This window comes from Lithobates pipiens, unplaced genomic scaffold, assembly GCF_037356315.1.
Source record: "Lithobates pipiens isolate NorthernLeopardFrog02 unplaced genomic scaffold, aLitPip1_a1.2 Scaffold_3, whole genome shotgun sequence".
Classification (NCBI taxonomy): Eukaryota; Metazoa; Chordata; class Amphibia; order Anura; family Ranidae; genus Lithobates; species Lithobates pipiens.
This window is the reverse complement of record NW_027507790.1, coordinates 101687255-101710500: the sequence shown is the minus strand read 5'-3', so window position 1 is coordinate 101710500 and position 23246 is coordinate 101687255. Positions and strand designations below refer to the sequence as shown.

The window sequence follows — 23246 nt, the reverse complement described above, 5'->3', positions numbered from 1 at the left end:
GGATCAAAAATCAGCCAGTCCCTACTGAAGCAGCAAAATTTCAATCCATGTATGGCTAACATAGGCTCCTTGAGAGAAGGGTTTGCTGTGATTGTACAATATGTAAAGTACTGTGTAAATGGTCAGTGCTATATACATACCTGTGATAAATGAATAAAATAAATAATAAAACTGAACAAATGATGGTATTACATTTGAACAAGTCATGGTTCTGTTGAGATGAGGGAGTGTACAGGACAGCCAGCATTATCAGCATGTTTATTTACACCCAGATGGAGATGTGATAAAAGACTGTGACATCCTTCCCCCATCTAAGAAAGCACATTCCCCATCCAGAAGAAAGAGTTCAGCCTCCAGTGTTGGAGGTGGAGCAGAGCCCCAGTCCCATTCATTGTACAAAGGACCTTCCACTAAATAGATGTGTAGCAGGAGCACAGAAGGCTGGTCGTGTGCCTTATTCCTATCCACTCCAATATCCTCCCAACAAACCCAATGTGAAAATGAAAGGCAAACCTGGACTGGGAGTCCTACTGCTGCTAGGTAAGTGTCCCCTACTTTACCACTTCCAGCAAACTTGTGTGCAGGTCAGTACTCTATTCCAAACTGACAGCTGAAAAAGGCACACTATGTAATAGAATGTGCTGTGCATGTGTTGTAGGCTAGTCCTCAAACTGCTACAAAAACTTGGAAAAGGGCAATGTTGTGCTTTGTATTTATACAATGTATTTATTTGTTATACAGTAGAGGCATGTTTATTATGTTTACAATTGTGTTTATGTTTATTTGTTATATAGTAGAGGGCTGTTTATTATATTTACAATATAGTAATACTGTGCAGATAAAACCCACAATATTTGAAAAAGTAACACATATATGTAATGGTGTACTCTCTTTGCAAGCCGATAGATAGATAGATAATATATAGATACATATATAGATATATATCTATATATTCTTTTTTGGCTTGCAAACAGAGTACACCATTACATATACATTTTACCTTTTCAAATATTGTGGATTTATCTGCACAGTGTTACTATATTGTAAATATAATAAACAACCCTCAACTATATAACAAATAAACATAAACACAATTGTAAACATAATAAACAGGCCTCTACTATATAACAAATAAATACATTGTATAAATACAAAGCACATTTCCCTTTTCTAAAAGTATTTGTAGCAGTTTGAGGACTAGCCCACAAAAAAATAAATAAATATATATATATATATATATATATATATATATATATATATATATATATATATATATAAAATATATATGTGCTGTTTATGGGGCTGTTTAGGAAAAGTTCAATGAGCCCTCTGATCCCCCCCTGTATTGAATTGTATCATAATTGTACTGTCTGCCCTAATGTTGTAAAGCGATGCGCAAACTGTCGGCGCAATATAAATCCTGTATAATAATATAATAATGGTCATTGTTTTTGTTATATATTTATATATTTTTTTATCATGCCCAGCATAGGAGTAGGGGTTTGTTGGCACCTATCGATGATTGTGCTGATCCTTACACTGTACATTCAGATCATACCATTTAATCTTCTGTGGATTTACCAAAATGACATAATATAAGGAGAAACATTAACAATCCATTCAATGTTTATCCACTCAATAAGGCTCCTGCACTACATAGTTGATGGCAGATCTTAAGGAGATAATTTATACAGGATTTCTATAGTTCCAACAGTTTGCTCAGCGCTTTACAATAAAAAGGCGATTGTATAAACAGATTGCATAGTGTATGGCTAGACCTCTCTGTGGTTCCATGTTTTATTATGTGATCTGTCTAGCTTTGTTCAGAATAAAGCACTGTATATTGACATGGGTTGTAAATAATAACTATTGCACAACATCTGTATGTTTATTGATAAGATATTGATGATTAGGTATTTGATCTATTCAGTTTAGGCGGCAAAGGTAAATAGAGTGATCCTGGGTGAAGCTGCACGTCTTGTTTCTTTCCATAATTAAGGGGTCACAGATCACTTGAGACAGATGCAGACAAGCCATATGTAGAGCTGCAGCATTGTTCCTAAACCTCCCCCATCTGTGACACCCTGCACATAGCTCAGCCTGTGTCTGGACACTTTATGATGTCACTCCAGACAGAGAAACGTGACACCTCTGATATCCAGAGAGGCTGCAATAATGGCCTGCTAAACTGTTGTATCTCAACCAAGCATCAAAGAATACCTGACATTCTGTTGTAAATACATGCATATTGTAGTATATATGTGTAGTGCACACAATACTGTCTAAGGCTGTATTCACACATAATGCAGTGACCGGTGTTCTATCAAATAGTGCAGATCGTCAGATAATGCCGCCAACGATCTGCGCGTGCGCAGTACTTAGCATCAGTCCAGTTGATCTCCCAAACAGCTGGCGTTATGTCAGCATTGCACATGCGTACATCATCGAAGGCATTATCCAACGATCAGCAAAGGACAGAGGGAGAATCTAATCACATTCTGCTTCGCTTTCTGTGCGCATGCGCGAGACATCATCGATCGCGTCACAGGTGGAAGAAGAATTGCACTATTTGACAGAATACCGCACTTTGATGATCGTCGGATAATGTCTCCGACAATCTGCACATGAGCAGTGTTGACGTCATGCCAGCTGAACAAGAGATCAGCTGCTGTGACGTTATGTCCTGCGCATGCGCAGATCGTCGGAGGCATTATCCGTCGAGATGCACTATTCGACAGAACAACGTCGTTTGACTGCACTGTAAAACACTGGTCATTGCAAGAACACCCAGAAAACAACTATTGTTTTCTGTATGTCCCATTCACACTGTAACGCAGCCTGGAGCGGACGTGCCGCATTTTATCACAACGCACTGTACAGGGACATGCATGAAATGTACATTTGTACACTTCGAATAGAGGGGGAAAAGGAAACACAAGTGTAAGGAGCATTCTTCCCGCTGACCATCACACTAATGCATCATGAATTGTAGATATGGTCATTTTTAGCAGAGGGTTCCCTGAGACTGGAAAGTTATTTTAAGGGTTCCTCTGCTTTGAAAAGGTTGGAAAAGGCTGAACTAGAACATGTTTAATTGGCAGGTTTGCCACTGCTAATACAGGACATTTAGCCCACATTGCTGTCTACCACAGCCAAAACAGACAGCTGCCGGAGAGGAAACTACAGCAATCTACTTCTCTGGCAGCTGTACGTTGTGTATAAATCGGCTCTAATTCCTCGTATTTACCTAGGCATTACATCTGGTTCATGTTACCATCATCCCTACTATGTACTCCAGCTACTGTATATCACATCAAATAAATAAGAGGACTAACCCAGTATTGTAAAAGAGTCTGGCGTTAAGATCATCTATTAAAATAAATATTTTATTAACTTCTTGCTGACCACGTAACGCATATGTGCAGTGGAAGGGAGGGTGGGCCTTAATGCCCACATGCAGCACATATGCATCCATGGCAGCTGAGGTTTCTGTGCTGAGAGCATGCTCACTGTCACCAACAGCTCCCACTCTCTGATAGTAATCAGAAGCTGGCAGGAGGGCCCCTGATTATGCGACCACTATGACAGTCAATCACAGTGATCACATAATTGGAAAGTCTGTCCCACCTCCAAGTATTAAAAGCAAGTTAAAGAGCTGCCAGGAGCAAACAGGAAGGGGTTAAATACGGTTTCAAATTGAGTTGGTGTATAAAAAAGGCCAATGCACCTTACGTTACATACAATAAAATACAACTTCCATCTTAAGTCCCCAACTAGAATAGCAATGAATCATTGTACACTTATCACAGGCTAACTCCTCAGGGGATGCAGATGAAGACTATCTATGATTTATTGTATATAGTGGCAGGTTCAATGCATCAACTCCATTTTTCAATAAATTGTTAGGGACTGTAGGTAGAAGTTGTGATGATTTGCTTTTAGGGTACTGGGATTGTCCGATTATATGTTTCATGTGATATACAGTATCTAGAACAGGGTTTCCCAACCAGGGTTCCATGGAACCGAAGGGTTCCTCCATAGGTTACCAGGGGTTCCTTGAGCAATGAGCAATTTCTGCCTCTCAAATAAGTTCTCGCTGACACCTTCCATCTTTTTAGCTACCTGTAAGGGGGCAATTCTTCTCAATGACTGCAAGTGTAAGGAGCATTCTTCCCGCTGACCATCACACTAATGCATCATGAATTGTAGATATAGTAATTTTTAGCAGAGGGTTCCCTGAGACTGGAAAGTTATTTTAAGGGTTCCCTTGCTTTGAAAAGGCTGAACTAGAACATGTTTAATTGGCAGCTTTGCCACTGCTAATACAGGACATTTCGTTGAAAATTGCAAAAACAGCTCAGCATATAGATCACTGGGTAAGTGCTGGCACACTGGCATTTTTTCTCTAGGACAGTCCTCCTATTTTGCAGTTTGTCCAGTGCCATCCATGTCTTATAGAATGTCCCACCAGGTAGGTACCATTTCAAGCATACTGTACGACCATTTTCCTAGCACAGGAAAGCAGCCTCCCAATCTGCTGGTATAGAATTAAGGTGTAAATTATTTCAGAAAGTGAAGGTTTGCTACATTGTAGAAAACATTTAGAAGTGATGGAGTGAGATTTAGTGATCTTACTGCTGTGCTGCTCACTGTTCTCCTTGCTGGAGGCTCTGACAAGAGGAAGCAAAGCCCTGCCCCTACCAAGATGGTGCCCTCCATATAGAGACACGGGACAAGACAAAGGCATGGTAATTTAGTAATGAGGATAGATTTGATAAGGGAGAACACATACAATACCAGTGACCAGTCCTTTGTTCTCTGGCTGTATTTTTGTTGGGTTGTACAAAAGGAAAGTATCCCTATAGCCGCACACCTATGTAGTCCCTAGGATGGATGTAAGAGTGGCAACCTCAGGCTGGACTTTTTGTGTGCAAAGCTTCCAGAATTCAATTCCTCTTCAATATAGAAGGCTACTAGTGCTGTCACTTTTTTTGTATTTTTATGTGTTCTGTTCCGAAAAATATCGCTGGATGCTCTTGATGACATTTGCTTTTACTGTGCTAGAGTCAAACACTTACCTAAATGAGCGCAATGTCTTTCAGAATCTTAACTATCGCAGACCTGTAAAAATGTCTTTGTAATGCAAACTTCTGTATACAAAAGCTGGAATTGGTCTTATCTTAATAGTTCCATTTCATACTAACACATGATTTTTCTGAGTGTGTTGTAATGTAAACTTCTACCTTGTCACTCGCACATAACCAATCAGGAATTGAGCTGGGGGGGGACATAACTCCTAAAAAAATAAGTATTGTAAACACTTAACAATGTCTTAGAAATAATATTAGCAAATTTACAAAAACTGAAATATTGTGGAGCCCTCTGGACATCAAGGGCCATGCTTGATAAACCACAACGTCGCTGGATTATGCCTCGGCTCCCCTCCTCCTTCCTCCGCCACCACCTTCACTGCCGGCTTCCCTTCCTACGAATGGCGGCGGCAGTACCCAAGAGCCAATCGGAAAATCGTCTGAGATCGATGGACGGTAAGTGTCCTAATATTAAAAGTCAGCAGCTACAGTATTTGTAGCTACTTACTTTTACTTTTTTGGTGGGAGGATGGAACTCCTCTTTAAATTCAAAAGCAAACATGTATTATATTGCAGCTTACCAATTCTTAGATGTGATGGCTGCATTGCTTTTCTTTTTTAGGCTTTCTTTCCCTTTACCAGATGATCCTGCCAGTAAGTCTGTTATTTTTCAAAAGAACAAGCTGTCTTGCAGATGTATCAGTTACAGGGTTGAGACAAACCATTTACCGCTGACAGGGGTGCTCACAATGATCAGTATTTATTTATTTTTGTAAAACCTTTATCCCAAAAGCAAAAAAATTGATTATTTGGGGAAGGACGATCATACAACTTTTTTTTATATAAGGCTGACGCTACGGCCATCCGCTGAACAAATAAATGTGCATATCCAACTGAAACAGTCATTCGTGTTTCTGGAAAAATCTTTTTGCTGTAACTGATAATAAAGTGTTAGCTGGAGTTTGGTTCCAATTTTTTAGTGTATCTAAATCTGCTAGTAAAACTAACACTTCCCTCCTCCTGGACTGACAATGTTGCTGTCCAAAGGTGCCCCCTGTGCTCATTCATGCAGAGTGGGGTCACTCTAATACAGGAGGTGTGTTACTGGTCAGATCACCAGGTGAAAACAGAGGGAAAAAAAAGCCTAAAAAGAGAAAAGCAAATGCAGCCGCCACATCTAACGGCTATGTAGTATGAAGGCCTAACGCCTAATGAATTTGTCCAGTTAGAATAGACTTTCTGATTCCAGTGAATAAAGAATTAATTGACTCATCAATACCGCCAGGATGCCTGCCTGGAGCTTCTTTTTGTCTGTTGCTATTACAATTATTTTTTCAAACCTGATTACACCCATAACACAAGGATTACATAAGCGTATTATTAATTTTTTGTTTCTTTGTCTGGATCCAACCATGAATGCTAAGTGGCAATGAACTGGTCCTGTCCTCTCAGATGGAGGTGCCGTTAATGCATAACAAGCCATATTACAGTGTATGGGAATGGTAATCATCCATAATGGCTCAGTGTAAATTACAGCTTTTCCAGGCGGTCAGGTAGAACTGTATACATACTGCTTTATAAACTCACCGTCTGAGCACAACCCATGAAATGCATTTACAATGTAACTTAAAAGGCTTAGTCCTTCAAGCAGAATGGGTACCATAGGTCTGCAGGGCCCCAGGACTTCCTAAAGTTTAAAGTAGAACTGCAGTCAAAATCTTTTTTATTCATTTAGAGATTGTTGAATATCTGAAGTTGTATCAATTTCTACATCCCTGAGAGATTTCCTTTTGTTTTCTTTCCTGGTGACCATCTCTCATGAGAACTGGAGGTCAAGGTGGCCATAGATGGAAAAAAAAAGTTGCCAGTTCATCAGGGACTGGTGGAATTTCAATCAGTGTGTGACCATCCCTGTCTGACAGAAATCAATCGTTAGATCCACTTCTGTTGAATGAACATGTTGGAAAAAATGTGTTGATCAGTGGCTACAGCCCCAGATCTGTGTATTCTGAGAGCGTCGGGTCCCATTATCAGAATACAATGTCTCAGCATCCATTCACTTTGATTATGTGGATGGAGGAATCTGTTATGCCGTGTACACATGATCTGAATTTTGATTGGAAAAAGCTCTAATGGTTTTCTCCAAGGAATTCTGACGGGATTTTGCTCAAGCTGTCTTGCGTACACACGGTCACACCAAATTCCAACCGTCAAGAACGCGGTGATGTACAACAGGTACGATGGGACTAAAAAAAAAGGAAGTTCAATAGCCAATAGCTTCCATCTTGTAGTTAAATCTGAGCATGCGTGAGGTTTTTCACGTCGGAATTGCATGCACACGAATGGATTTTTGGATAGGAACGTGCTCTCAATCTTTTGCTGGCTGAAATTCAGCTAGCAAAAGTCCGATGGAGCATACACGTGATCACATTTTCCAAACCAAAAGCTCTCATCAGTCTATTGCTGGCTGAATTTCCGATCGTGTGTACGCGGCATTAGTCTTCAAGTAATCATCTATGACCAGCTTTAGAGAAATCTCAAATTGGGAAACAAACAGCAGCTTTTTTTATATTTTTTTCATTTTTATTCAGCAATACCTTTGTTATTACCTAAAATAACAAAGTAGATTTTAGAACAAACAAACACCTCTTTGGTGATATTGACTTTTTTTTTGTTTATGTTATCCATAACAAAAAACACAACAAAATAATAATAATAATAATAATAAAAAGGGAAGTTTAAATAATTTATTTATTACAGGTACTTACATAGCAGCATCAATTTATGCAGCGCTTTACACGTATATTGAACAGTTACATCAGTCCCTGCCCTCAAGGAGATTACAATCTAAAGCCTCGTACACATGGTACGCTTGTTGTCAGGGGATTGTATGTTGACAGACTGTTGTCCTAAAATCTTACCGTTAAAACGCTCCTTTTGACAATTTTTGTCCAACTTTTGGCCAACAAATGTTGGATGACAGGCTAGTAAATTTTCGGCGGACAGTGGTTTGACGTCAGATTTTCGGATGGTCAGTACACAAATCCATCACACAAAAGTTGAAAGTACAAACACGCATGCTCACCAAACACGACATTAGCAGAAGGGGTCCAAAGGGTGGTGCTCAAGAGCTGAAATTCCTTACACTGATCAGTGGCTGCAGCTGCTGATCAATAAAAGTTTTCTCCTCCTTCCTCCAATTAGAAAGCGTAGCACGCTTCACGCATGCACAGTAGGGAACCGGCTGTGAAGCCAAAAGGCTTTACTGCTAGGTTCCCTTACCGGCAATGGCAGTGGCTGCACCCAACAGCTGATCCAAAGATCTTCTGGGGTGACAACATTACGGGCTCCCTGGACAGGTAAGTGTCCATACATTAAAAGTCAGCAGCTGTAGTATTTGTAGCTGCTGACCTAAAATTTTCTGGGGGGGAGGCGGGCAGACCTCCACTTTAAAGTGGAGTTCCACCCATTTAAATGTCAGCAGCTACAAAAAAGTGTAGCTGCTGACTTTTAATAAACAGACAATCAACCACTCGGTCCAGGGATGCGGCGTACGAAGCCTCGCTCCTCTCCCCGTCCTCTCTGACATTGTAACTGTGGGCACCCGGCTGTGGTTTCACAGCTGGGCATGCACTGCGTGTTGTGAATGGCCGGGCAATCTTCTGGGACCTGTGACATGCCCCAGAAGATTGCAGGGAGGGAGGGGGAGAGGTGAACTTCCTTCTGTCACCGTGGCACCAGGGGAGGAAGTGGGAGCTTTGTGCCTGTCAAAATTGTGTACCTGCTCCAAAAAAAATGACATGCCAAATGTGGCATGTCAGTGGGTCACCAGTACTCAAAGGGGAAGTTCCATTTTTTGGTGGAACTCCGCTTTAAGGAAGCTTAATAGCAGCTATTTTAAGGCCTCATACACACGGGTGCCCTGGGCCATAGAACATAAATATCGGGCATATTTTTATGCCTGGGAGCTATAGGTGCTTCATACAGCCATAGCTGTAAAATTACAACCCTGGATGCAGACTTTCTGCATCCAGGGACGTACGTCCATATGCATACGTTTATCAAGTCCTAGCGTATACTGTTGTGCAGCCGTTGACTTATATTGTAGGTGTACACTGCACCTGTAGCTCCTAGACAGGAAAATACTCCCAAATGTTATGTTCTACAGCCCCAGGCAGTCCTATGCATGAGGCCTAAAGTGATACTTAACACTACAGTCCCAGGCAGTCCTATATATGAGCAAATCCAAACAACTCAACACAATCTCATGCGCTTGGGGGCTTAGTCTATAGGTGGGGGGTGCAGCCAACCCTTTGTATAGAGTGCGGAATGTCAATGGTCTTGCTGCCCTCCTCAGAACAATGGATATCCTTAGAACTGAAACATATAGAGAAGAAAGGAAGGCGCACCCACCTTGTGCATTACCAAAGATGATAAAATTTATTAAAAGATGTAACAGCAATAATAATACTCACAAATGTGATAAAAAAGGCTTGTCAGTACTCCAGCAAATAGAACCATGTCTCTAGACACCTGCAACCTGGAACGGGTGTTAGGGGGGACCAAATGACATCGCACCACTGTGGCTCTGAGGAAGAGGGTCCTCCCTCGGAATGCGTAAGCCGCTTGCGATGCCATCTGGTACCCCTTAACACCCGGTCCGGGTTGCAGGTGTCTAGAGACATGGTTCCATTTGCTGGACTACTGAGAAGCCTTTTTATCACATTTGTTTGTGAGTATTACTATTGTTGTTAAATTTTTTAATACATTTTATCTTTGGCAAATGCACAAGGTTGTGTGCTCTTCTTTCTTCTCTATATGTTTCAGTCCTATGTATGAGGCCTAACGTGATACTTAACACACTTATTAAGATTAATATTTAACACTTCCAACCCGGAGCTGAATGGTTCTTTAAAGATTTCAACAAATTTTGCTAAAAGCTCTACAAATGCTTTGTAAATCCTGCTGTACACACTGCTATTATAAGCTGATGCCAATATAAACACGACTTAACACAAATGATCTTTTCACTTTGAATGTGCCAAAGCATGTTTAGATGAGGACATTTTCTACTAAAATCAATGGCCATCTATGTCCAGCCATAATGGGTGAGTAGGAGATATGTAAACATGTGTTTGTGCCATGTAAAGCAGATGTTGCAGAATATTTTTTTTTTTGCCTCTCTCATTGACTAAATCATCCCCAGACTTCTTATACATCACACATTAACTCAGGCTGTGAATGAATAACTCTCTGCCTGTCTAGTATATATTAAACTGACATGTGATCTTAGATATGTTCAAATAGGGAACCCGATTAATAAACACTAGCATGTTACATACCTGACTGCTTGCAGAATAGTCAGAAATGCTAAGAGTGATTCACTTCACTGACAAACAACTAAGTAGAATCCATAACTAAGCAGTAATAGTCTTCACATGGTCAAAGTACATTGCTGGGATATGGAATTCCTGGGGTGACAGATAAGGGCCACCACAGCATGTTATGAGGTTATTGTATGACCATATCTATTGTAACCTGCCACCAAATGCCTGGCACAGATGGCCAACAATGGCCATGTCTGTTATAAACATGGACTTCTTTCAACTGTGAATGAGTATTCCACCACTGAATTCCAAATGGCCTCCTTTCCCTTCATTCAGTCAAGTGCTAGTAGTGTTGCAGCTCACAAAGAACATGTTTACTTCTAGAATTATCCTTTTCTTATTTGTTCCTCCCTAACCTATACATATTTAGCAAGAGGACCCCTGCAGCTGTATACAGTAGGCACCATTAAGCAATAGGTTAATACTATCACTATTTCGCTATGGTCACCAGTAAAATTTATTGTCAACCTGGAAAATGACACTTGGCCTTTTAACATTTAAATCTAAATGGTGGTTGTGGGGAAACGATCACATATAAAAGTTTATAGTAAATATCTAAATAGACAAAGGGTAGTCAGAGGAAATCATTGTCTTGCATGGAGAATTTCTCAACACCTTGTAAGTAGGGGTTTGTCCTTCTGTGGAGGAGAGGAAATTAAAGTATTGTCCATGTGCCACTGTAGGCCAAGTTTTGCTGTGGATCCCAGCTCTTCGGTAAATGATTTATACGTAGGGTATTTGGTGGTCTCTGGGCCATGTCAGCTCATGTGTGACAGCCCAAGGAGATATTCATAACTATAGATGAAGCACAACCATTTTAAACCAGATTTCCATTGAAGCCTGGGGTTCCTCCAGAGGTTGCTAGGGTTTCCTTGAGCTGTGCCTGCATATTTCTGCATCTAACGCTACTTGGCCAAGCCAGCAGCATGACACCAAGTCTTTTTTTTTAGCTGCCCAAAAGGGTGGCATTCTGACCATCAGTGTACGAGGTGTGACAATTTGACTCTCAGAATAGCACTACAGTGGTGAATCACACTCAAGTGTGTTTGGACATGCTTGCACTCGCCTGAGTCGCAGACCAGCTGACTCAGTTGTTACAAAGCAATAGAAGAAATAACACATGTGTGTTGCACTGTCGGCTGAAAAGGATTGACATGAATATGGAGCAGCGGATTAGCATCATATTTTGTGTGAAAATAGGCAAAATTGCGAGTAAAGCTGAAACTGTTATAACAGGTGCTTACAGGTGAACATTTCATGAATAAATACATTGTTATTTGGAAATTCTGAAAAAGTTTCAGGAATCTGTGCAGAGGAAAAGACGCTGGCCTAACAAGTGGATTCTCCACCATGACAATGCTCCAGCGACATTTTTATTCACAGTCCATTACAATCTCCCTACTGCCAATAATGTACAGGGCTTTTTACTTTTGATCTGGAGGATGCTGGGACTGTGACGTCATAAGGGGTGGGGTCATCATGTGACATCAGCCGGTGACCCCCCCCCCATTGTCCCTATATAAGTCTCCGCACAACCCGTCCCTGTCATTGCGGCCAGAGAGAGCATCGAGTCAACATCTCAAGGAAAAAGGAGAGAAGAAGAGAAGGCAGCGACAGCGGCAACAGAAGACCGGGCCACCGCTAGTAAAAGAGCTGGAAGTAGAAAGCGGAGGCCCGGCAAGAAGAACTGAAGAGGGGGGACAAGACCCCCGAAGAGGGGGACAAGACCCCCAAAGTCGGAAGAAGAGGCAGCGACAGAAGACCGGGCCACCACTAGTAAAACAGCTGGAAGAAGAAAGCGGAGGGCCCAGCAAGAAGACCCGAAGAGGGGGACAAAACCCCCGAAGTCGAAAGAAGACCCCCAGACGGTGGCGGCGATGAAGAAGACAGTCGGGCTCCTCCGCTAGTAAAAGAGCTAGCAGAAGATAGCGGAGGAGTCCGGTGAGAAGACCCCCCAAGACAGAAGAAGACCCCCGGAGCTGTGCAATAAATTATTTTAAAAACATGTGTTTTGTTTTTTTCTTTACACTTTTTTTCACCAGGTGAATGAGTAGGGGTACATGGTACCCCAATACTCACTCACATAGGGTGGGGGGCTGGTATCTAGGGGCCCCCTTATTAAAGGGGGCTCCCGGATTCCGATAAGCCCCCCGCCCGCAGACCCTGACAACCATCGGCCAGGGTTGTTGGGAAGAGGCCCTTGTCCTCATCAACATGGGGACAAGGTGCTTTGGGGTGGGGGCCCCAGGGCCCCCCTTCCCCAAAGCACCCCCCATGTTGAGGGCACGCGGCCTGGTACGGCTCAGGAGTTGGGGGGCTGCTCACTTGTCCCACCCCCTTTCCTGACTGGCTGGGCTGCGTGCTCGGATAAGGGTCTGATATGGACTTTGGGGGGGACCCCCACACCGTTTTTTCAGCATAGGGCTTCCCCTTTTAAGTCCATACCAGGTGACAGGGCCAGCGAGGTGTCAATCTTGCCACCGAAGGTGGCGACATTGACTTCCCTCGCTAGTCCCGTCTACCTGGAGCTGCGTTCAAAATTAACGGACTTTCCTCCGTTCATCGGAAAAGTCCGGTCGTGTGTGGGCAGGTCCGCTCGTTAGGATAGTCCGACGGACCTCCGCTTCAAAGTCCGGCGGTTTGTCCGCCGGATAGTCTGATCGTGTGTACACGGCATTAGTGTTCCCCAAGGACTAAAGTTATTTTAGGGATTCCTCTAGGGGGTGAAAATGATGAGAAAGGCCGATGTAGCAGATCAGTACCCAAAAGAATTGATTTCTATGTGTTAGTTTTCACATCTAAGGCCTGCTTCTCTGAAAAAAGACACATAAAGATACATAATCTGATTTATGAAAATATCACATCTCAGACTACTTTAGCAAGATGTTATACAAGAGTAGGGATAAGCTGGAAGCTCGATTGCTTGCAAACATTTGCTCTTGAACATATGGGGCATTCGCTGCAAATTTGAGCGCCGTGAAAAGCCCCATAATGCACTGCGAGTTCACAGTGCACTGGCATCTGATGATTGGCCAAAGCATGCACCTGAATTATATATATATATATATATATATATATATATATATATATATATATATATATATATATATTGTAGACATGTCACTGGAGAAGTGATCGAGGGGGTGTACATCTCACCTAGGTTGCTACACAGTGTGAGATGGTAAATCCAGGATGGATCAGTTTCTCAGCAGCGATATGCTGCTGAGTTGTTATTTAATTTTGCCGGGCCTGGGTTTATATGGAATGGCAGGTAGGTTTGGTAGAGGGACCTGTCATTCCACATCCCCCGATCCAGTTCTGGGTTTGGGATCAGGTGAGCTTGGATCCTAATTAGCCTGGGAAGCTAAAGGCTCTGTAGGGTCTGCAGGTGTTTGCTCTCAGCCAGGGAATGAACAATCTGTGTGTTGAAGGAAGCTGCAAGCAGAGCCACTGCTGGAGCTAAAACTCACCCTGCGATATCCAGGCGAAAGACGCTGTGTTTGTAAGTGTCAGATAGGTGAGCAGAACCTGTTAGTAAGCGCCCAGCCGGGCTAGGACTTTTATTTTTGTTGTACTTAGAAAGCACGGTGTTGCTGTATATTTTGTTTGCTGGACTGTTTGTACCACGAATAAACGCCAAGATCTGCTTTATAAATTCCAAGTCTGCTGTGAACTGTGTCCAAACACACCCTACCCCGGGAAGATCCCTTACAATTGGTGTTCGAATGCGGGCAAAGTCGGTTGCTAGGGGCAACGGTGTGGACAGACTTGGCTACAGCTGCTTATGTCTTGGGTGAAAGCTGCAATGACACTCCAGGAACAGTCCAGCAACATGGAGGAGATGCTGAAGCAGTTTATGCAAGTGAGTTTGCAACAACAGCAACGACATGAACAGTCCATGGCGGCACAACAGCAGATGCATAAGGAAGAGTTGCAAGCTTTGCGCCAAAGCCAACAACAACTTATCGAGCACCTGATAGTAAATCGTGAGGCGCCTGTGGTTACTAATCCACCCATAGTGATGGGAGCCGCTCCAGAGATTTTTTTTGGGAGAAGGACTGTGCAGAAAGCGCTGCAAAAGATGACTGCTGAGGACGATGTTGAGGCCTTTCTAACAGTATTTGAGCGCGTGGCTGAGCGAGAGAAGTTACCAGCCGCTGAGTGGGCAGAGGTAATTGCGCCCTATTTAACAGGTGAACCCCAAAAGGCCTACTATGACCTCAGTGAGCAAGAGGTTAAGGACTATACTCGGCTAAAAGAGGAGATACTTGCCCGACTAGGAGTTACTACTGCAGTCCGTGCCCGGAGGGTACGCAACTGGAGCTACAGTCTGGACAAATCAGCGAGGTCCCAGATGTATGACCTAATCCATTTGGCAAGAAAGTGGTTGGAGCCAGACACTTCTACTCCTGCACAAATCCTAGAGAAGGTCGTGATGGATCGCTACCTCCGAGCGCTTCCTACTGACTTGCAACGCTGGGTGGGACAAGGTGATCCTAAGAATGCAAACGAACTTGTCAACCTTGTGGAGAGGTTCCAGGCGACTGAGGACTACCTCCGTGATGTTCCTGCAGCATCTTCACCTCCCCGGAGCGCCAGATCTGTGCCGTCAGCTGGTAAGAGACTTCCATCTATTGGGGGAGTGTGGAGGGGTGCTGATGGGGGGGAAAAGGGCTCAAGTGGTGTCTCAGGGACAAAAGACTGGTGATGGTCCAGGGTGGCTAAGGGGCTCTGAAAAGGACTCCTTGCCAAAGAGACCAGGCCCTATCCAGTGTTGGAGATGCCATGAGGCGGGACACGTGTCGGCCCATTGCCCTCTTACCTCTGAACCCATGGAATGTGACGCTAGCCGGCGTCAGTCGCTATTTGCGGAACCATCTTGTGCTGCAGTTCCTGGACTAGAGACTGAACCGCAAATCTGCGATATTACAATCAATGACTTTCCTGTTAAAGCGTTAATGGACTCAGGAAGCCTTGTAACCTTGGTGCATGCTAGCCTGGTGACTGGGGACTTAGAGTCTAAAAAGCATATGAGTGTTGTGTGCATACATGGTGATACAAAAATGTACCCTATAGTGCTGGCTAAAGTCGGGACTGAACAAGGCACCGTACAATATGAAGTGGGTGTGGTTAAAAACCTCATGCATAATGTAATATTGGGGCGCGATTTTCCATTATTCTGGGCTCTCTGGGAAAAAAGAAAAATCCCCAAAAGGAGTGAGGATACCTCTAAGGGGGTTGCCTTGTCCACTGTGAATGATAAAAGTATGCAGGATGAAAATGATTGTTTTCCTTTACAGGTCCTGGCTGGGGAGGAGGAGGCTCCTCCCACTGAGCAAAATATACTAGACTTAGAGGTGTCTAGAGATAATTTTGGGGCTGCACAATTACAGGACCCCACTCTCAAAAATGCGAGAGAGCAGGTTGCTGTAATGAATGGGGTACCTCAGGAACCAGATGCTGAAAAAAGATTTCCACATTTTTCGGTGACTAATGATCTTTTCTATAGGGTTAATAAGGTTAAGGATGAGATTGTGGAACAGCTTCTGGTACCTAAGCCGTACCGGCGTCAGGTGCTTGACATGGCACATAACCATGTTCTTGGGGGACACTTGGGGACTGACAAAACGCGAGAGAGGGTTCTCCAGAGGTTTTTTTGGCCGGCCATATATGATGACATTAAAAAATACTGTGAGTCGTGCCCCACATGTCAGGTTAGTGCCCCAGTGTCACATTTTCGCAGTCCTTTGGTTTCGCTCCCTATTATAGAGGTGCCTTTTGAGCGTATTGCCATGGATTTAGTGGGTCCCATTGTAAAGTCGGCTAGAGGACACCAGTATATTTTGGTAGTCCTGGATTATGCGACCCGCTATCCTGAGGCTGTACCCTTAAGAAACACTGCATCTAAAACAATTGCACGTGAGTTGTTTTATATGTTCTCTAGGACTGGGATCCCCAAAGAAATCCTAACTGACCAAGGTACGCCATTTATGTCGAAAGTAATGAAGGAATTATGCAGACTATTTAAAATCTCACACATCCGTACCTCTGTGTACCACCCCCAGACGGACGGATTGGTGGAGAGATTTAATAAAACTTTGAAACATATGTTGAAGAAAGTGGTGGCAAAAGATGGTCGTGACTGGGATCATTTATTACCCTACCTCATGTTTGCTATTAGGGAGGTGCCCCAAGCGTCCACAGGGTTCTCACCATTCGAGTTGGTCTATGGTCATCACCCTAGGGGTCTACTAGACATTGCAAAAGAGACATGGGAGAATGAGTCCACCCCATACAAGAGTGTTATTGAGCATGTAGCACAAATGCAGGACCGTATAGCCACTGTAATGCCCCTGGTAAGGGAACACCTCCAGAGAGCTCAAGAGGCCCAAAGTAGAATTTACAACCGGTCCGCAAGAATCAGGACATTCAACCCAGGCGATAGGGTCCTTATACTAGTCCCCACTGTTGAGAGTAAATTCTTGGCGAAGTGGCAAGGTCCTTATGAAATTGTTGAAAAGATCAGTGAGGTGAACTACAAGGTGCACCAACCAGGTAGAAGGAAGCCTTTCCAAGTTTATCACATAAACTTGATCAAGCCCTGGAAAGACAGGGAATCCTTGGTGGCGACAAATACTGTTAATAATTTGTCACCACCAATCCCTCCAGTCAAAGTAGGTGATGCTCTATCAGTGTCACAGAAACAGGAGGCTCTGGAATTTTTACAGAAAAACAAAAACAAGTTCTCTGACCTCCCAGGGCGTACACACCTCATCCATCATCACATTGAAACTGAGCCTAGAAGCAGAGTAAACCTTAAGCCCTATAGGATACCCGAGGCACGTAGGGAAGCCGTATCTGCCGAGGTAAAACGTATGCTTGCTCTGGGGGTAATTGAGGTGTCACAGAGTGAATGGTCCAGCCCAATTGTGCTAATCCCAAAGCCCAATGGAACTTGGAGGTTCTGTAACGATTTCAGAAAGTTGAATGAGATCTCCAAGTTCGATGCGTATCCTATGCCCAGGGTAGATGAGTTGATTGAGAAGTTGGGTAACGCCAGGTACATAACCACCCTCGATCTCACAAAGGGCTATTGGCAGATTCCACTTTCTGACGAGGCTAAAGAGAAAACTGCTTTCTCCACCCCTGATGGGCTATTCCAGTATGTAGTGATGCCGTTCGGGTTACATGGAGCGCCTGCAACTTTCCAGAGGTTGATGGACTTGATTCTGCGACCACATCGTGATTACTCAGCCGCCTACCTCGATGATGTGGTCATTTTTAGCCCTGATTGGGAAAGTCACCTCTGTAAGGTACAGGCCGTGTTGGATGCCATAAGTGATGCAGGGTTGACCATAAATGCCGAGAAGTGTGCTCTAGCCCTAGAAGAGGCCAAATATCTGGGCTACATTGTTGGAAGAGGATTGGTTAGGCCACAGCTAAATAAAATTGAGGCAATACAGAATTGGCCTAGACCCCTGACAAGGAAACAGGTTAGAGCTTTCCTGGGTATTACGGGTTATTACCGTAGATTTGTGCCGAACTTTGCCTCAGTTGCTGCTCCGCTAACTGACTTGACAAAGGGCGGAAAGACAGCAATGGTCACGTGGACCCCAGAGGCCGAGAAGGCTTTCCAAAGCCTTAAGTCTGCCTTGTGCCAACCACCTGTGTTAGTCACCCCCGATTTCAGGCGAGAATTTCTGGTCCAGACAGATGCCTCTAGCACAGGCTTAGGTGCAGTACTCTCACAAGTAGTGAATGGTGAGGAGCATCCGGTGACGTACTTGAGTAGAAAACTAACCCCGGCCGAGAAAAATTATGCCATTGTGGAGCGAGAATGTTTGGCAGTGAAGTGGGCCCTAGAATCTTTAAAGTATTACTTGCTAGGCAGGAAATTCAAGTTGGTGACAGACCATGCCCCCCTAACATGGATGAAGTTAAACAAGGAGAGAAATGCAAGAGTGACTAGATGGTTTCTCTCCCTACAAAACTTTAATTTCACTGTGGAACACAGGCCAGGGAAATTACAGGCAAATGCTGACGCATTGTCGAGGGTGAGTTGTCTGTGGGGACAAAAGGCTCAGCCCTCCGGTCTGAAAAAGAGGGGGGGGATATGTAGACATGTCACTGGAGAAGTGATCGAGGGGGTGTACATCTCACCTAGGTTGCTACACAGTGTGAGATGGTAAATCCAGGATGGATCAGTTTCTCAGCAGCGATATGCTGCTGAGTTGTTATTTAATTTTGCCGGGCCTGGGTTTATATGGAATGGCAGGTAGGTTTGGTAGAGGGACCTGTCATTCCACATCCCCCGATCCAGTTCTGGGTTTGGGATCAGGTGAGCTTGGATCCTAATTAGCCTGGGAAGCTAAAGGCTCTGTAGGGTCTGCAGGTGTTTGCTCTCAGCCAGGGAATGAACAATCTGTGTGTTGAAGGAAGCTGCAAGCAGAGCCACTGCTGGAGCTAAAACTCACCCTGCGATATCCAGGCGAAAGACGCTGTGTTTGTAAGTGTCAGATAGGTGAGCAGAACCTGTTAGTAAGCGCCCAGCCGGGCTAGGACTTTTATTTTTGTTGTACTTAGAAAGCACGGTGTTGCTGTATATTTTGTTTGCTGGACTGTTTGTACCACGAATAAACGCCAAGATCTGCTTTATAAATTCCAAGTCTGCTGTGAACTGTGTCCAAACACACCCTACCCCGGGAAGATCCCTTACAATATATATATATATATATATATATATATGCCTGCACACCACAAAAGACTTCAAGCTGTCATTGATTTTAAAGGGGGCAATACACGATATTAAGAACCGGGTTATGTAAACTTTTAATCAGGGTCATTTGGGTAGTTTCTGTTGTGATTATGATTTAAGAAGAGCAAACACAGCTTATTGATAATAAATGGCTTCAGCCAAACGCTAACCATGAGTGAAAGAAGATTTTTTTGTTATCACTGATATTCCCTGAAAAATAGCCAAGAAATCATAAATGCTGTCAGGGTATGTAAACTTATGAGCACAACTTTATATATGCTCTGCATTTAGTGTAAACTAGATATTCAGTGTTGACGCTATATTCAGTTAGTGTAGTATATATAACACAGTGTATTGAAGTGGTTAAGGGGAACTCCGCACCAAAAAAGAAAAAAAAATGCAGTGGCCCCCAAAATCCACACCTGACCCTTATCAGAACATGCAACCTGGCTGGATGGGGGGGGGGGGGACGAAGGAGAGCCCCCCCCCCTAAACTATACCAGGCCACATGCCCTCAAGATGGGGTGGGTGTTTGAGGTCATCTGAGGGCAGGTGACAGATGCACAAGTTGGAGTCAGGAGTGCACCACTATGGTAGTGGACCCTATGGCTGACTGCTGCGGATGGAGCCCTGGGTGGTTCAGGAAAGCAGGTCCACTGGAGCACCAACAGGGATCTCACTGGGAGCTAGAGCATAAGATTTCCCAGGGTGCGGAGTCTAAGAGTCAGTAGGTGTTCACCAGAGCCTCTAGTGGTGAGGATAGACTGCACTGCAACTGGCTCCAGGTCGCAGGCCCCAGGGTCTCCCAGCTCATGCTCATGGTAGGCTACTGGAGGATAGAGAGGAAGCAGCAGTCCAGGACAACAAGGGATAGTCAGGAGATAAGCCAAAGGTCGGGACAACTAGCAGACAAGGATTAGACAAAGAACACGCCAAAGGTCAGGGTAACAAGGAGTCAGGGATAGTCAAAGAACAAGCCAAGATTGGTGAACAGAAACAGACGTAGCACACAGCAAGAAACACACAGGAAGCCAAACACACAATATTGATCAACAAGGCTTGGCTTGCAGTGCGCAGGTTAATATAGTGTTCCTAGTTAGAGGGTGGGGTGGAGCCATGCTTGTGGGAAGATTACTTAAAGCGGGGGTCCACCCTAAAGTGGAACTTCCGCTCATCGGAACCCTCCCCCCCTCCGGTGTCACAGTTGACACCTTTCAGGGGGGTGCAGATACCTGTCTAAGACAGGTATTTGCACCCACTTCCGCGGGCATAGACTCCCACGGGAGTCTATGCCTCTTCCTGTCCCACCACGCTGTCTGCTGGGACACATGGGTCCCAGAGACAGCGCGGACCATTCCCATTGCGCTGCATGACTCACGCATGCGCAGTAGGGAACCGGGAAGTCAAGCCGCAACGCTTCACTTCCTGATTCCCTCACTGAGAATGGCAGCGGCAGCAGCCAAGAGCTGAGCGATCGATCGTTCTCACCTGCCGACATCGCTGGACCCTGGGACAGGTGAGTGTCCATTTATTAAAAGTCAGCAGCTGTAGTATTTATAGCTGCTGGCTTTTAATATTTTTTTTTGTAGGTGGAATCCCTCTTTAACCACTTGCTTACTGGGCACTTAAACCCCCCTCAGTCCCAGACCAATTTTCAGCTTTCAGCGCTGATGCACTTTGAATGACAATTGCGCGGGCATACAACACTGTACCCAAATGAAATTTTTATCATTTTTTTCCCACAAATAGAGCTTTCTTTTGGTGGTATTTAATTACAGCTGAGAGTTTTATTTTTTGCTAAACAAACAAAAAAAGATGCAAAAAAAATAAAAAATCATGTTTAATAGTTTGTTATAAAATTTTGCAAACAGGTCATTTTTCTCCTTCATTGAAGTGCGCTGATGAGGCGGCACTGATAGGCTGCATTGGTGGGCACTGATAGGCTGCATTGGTGGGCACTGATAGGCTGCACTGGTGGGCACTGATAAGGCGGCACTAATAGGCACAGATAAGGCGGCACCGATGGGCACAGATAAGGTGGCACTGATGGGCAAAGATGGGCACAGATAAGATGGCACGGATGGGTGACACTAAGGGGCACTGATAGGTACCACTGATAGATGGGACTGATGGGCACTGATAGGTGGCTCTGATAGGTGGCACTGCTGGGCACTGATGGGCGGCACTGATGGGCACTGGTAGATGACACTGATGGGCACGGATATGTGGCACTGGGGTGCAGCACCTTTTTTGAGGCAGATTGTGGGCACTGCTGGGTGGCACTGTGGGCACTGCTGGGTGGCACTGTGGGCACTGCTAGGTGGCACTGACGGGGGGCACTTATTTTTTTATCATCTTTATTGATGAAGGGCAAGTGGGCACTGGCAGGGGGCAGGTGGAACTGGCAGGGCTGGCCGCGAGGAGGAATAATAGCCGATTACCTGCTCCGTTATATCACATGATCAGCTGTCATTGGCTGACAGCTGATCACGTGATAAGGGGTCGGGATCGACCCCTTGCTCTGATCGGTGATCAGGCGAGTCTCATAGACTCGCCGATCACAGAGCGCGCTGCGCGCCCCTCAGGGGGCGCGCAGGCCGCTCGTGCACGGGACTACGTCAATAGACGTAGTCCCGGAAAAGGAGATCCGCGCTGTAGCCGTCATTCGGCTATAGCGCGGGTCCCAAGTGGTTAAGCATACAGTTGAAAAGTGACTGGCCTCTAAGCTGAACAACAGAAAGGTGAGCAAATAGACATGAACACTACTGCAGAGTCTTGACAAAGGGCCTCATTCTCACAACCCTTGCTCGGTGGTTGTAAGGGTCTGCGGGTAAGTGTACTGCAATGTCCATCTTCAATCACGGCACCAACGGACTCGGAAAAAAAACAGCTCTGCCTCAATGGGAGGCATCCCGCCGACTGTCTCTTGGCTGTGACAGCTGTTATGTAAGCAAGGGCGGGGCCAGCCAGGGACGTAACCTGGGTGACCCCAACCCCTTCTGACGGCATATGCCTTTATAACAGCTGTCACCGCCAAAAGAAAGCAGTCGGCGAGACGCCTCCCATTGAGGCAGAGCTTCTTTTTTTTTTTTTTCAGGTCCGTCGGCGCCATGATTGAAGATGGATGGACATCGCAGGACACTTTTTTAAATAAAGGAATTGTCAAAAAACTGTCTTTTTCGTTTTTTACACTTTTTTTGTGAATGGGTAGGTGTACAATGTACCCACTACCCATTCACATGGGGGGATGGCAGGATCTAGGGGCCTCCTTTTTAAATTAAATGTTGGCATGGAGTTCCCCTCAAAATCCATACCAGACCCAAAGGCAGCGTACACACGCGTGGACTGTTCGCCCAACTTTGTCCGTCCAACAGTTTCGGCAAACAGTCCGCTCAAACTTAGCATGGACGGACATGGCCACACACGACGGACGAACAGTTTGCTGAAACCGTGCGCGATGACGTGAACGGCACGTACGACGGGACGAAAAATACAACGTCCTATACACTGCATTATAGCTTTCGGCGTGAAAATCCTTTCTGAGCATGCGGGCAACTTTGTTTGACGAACAAGCCTACACACGAGCGGACTGTTCGCTGAAACAAGGTTTCAGCGGACAGTTTTACGGAATTTCCGAAAAACCTTGTCCGTCCAACTGTCCGCTGAAACTGTCCGCTGAAAGCCCACACACGAGCGGACTGTCCGCCCAAACACTGTTCAGCGGACAAAGTTGGGCGAACAGTCCGCGCGTGTGTACGCGGCCAAAGGCATAGAGTTCCCCTTAATATCCATACCAGACCCTAAGGGCCTGGTATGGATTGGGGCGGGGGGACCCACACCGTTTTTTTCCCTTGAATTTTATCTATATTACCAGGAGCCAGCAATACATTACAGCCGCATGCAAGTTTAAATTACATTTTTCTGTGGGACTATAAAACACATCTTGCAGATGCGCTACTTTACAGGCAGACAAAGGGGACCTGCCAGGCACAAAATTTAAAGGAATATTTCATT

The 23246-nt window shown here is 44.7% G+C and overlaps 1 protein-coding gene across 1 annotated transcript in view; it reads left to right on the top strand.

Annotated features, from left to right (window-relative positions):
• Positions 1 to 246: 246 nt before the first annotated feature.
• LOC143940591 (uncharacterized) overlaps positions 247 to 23246 on the top strand; it is a 30013-nt gene continuing 7013 nt past the window's right edge. The window contains exon 1 of the mRNA XM_077462109.1: positions 247 to 540. Within this exon, the coding sequence (XP_077318235.1) occupies positions 501 to 540 (40 nt within the window). The 5' untranslated portion in view covers positions 247 to 500. The remainder of the gene's footprint in view (positions 541 to 23246) is intronic.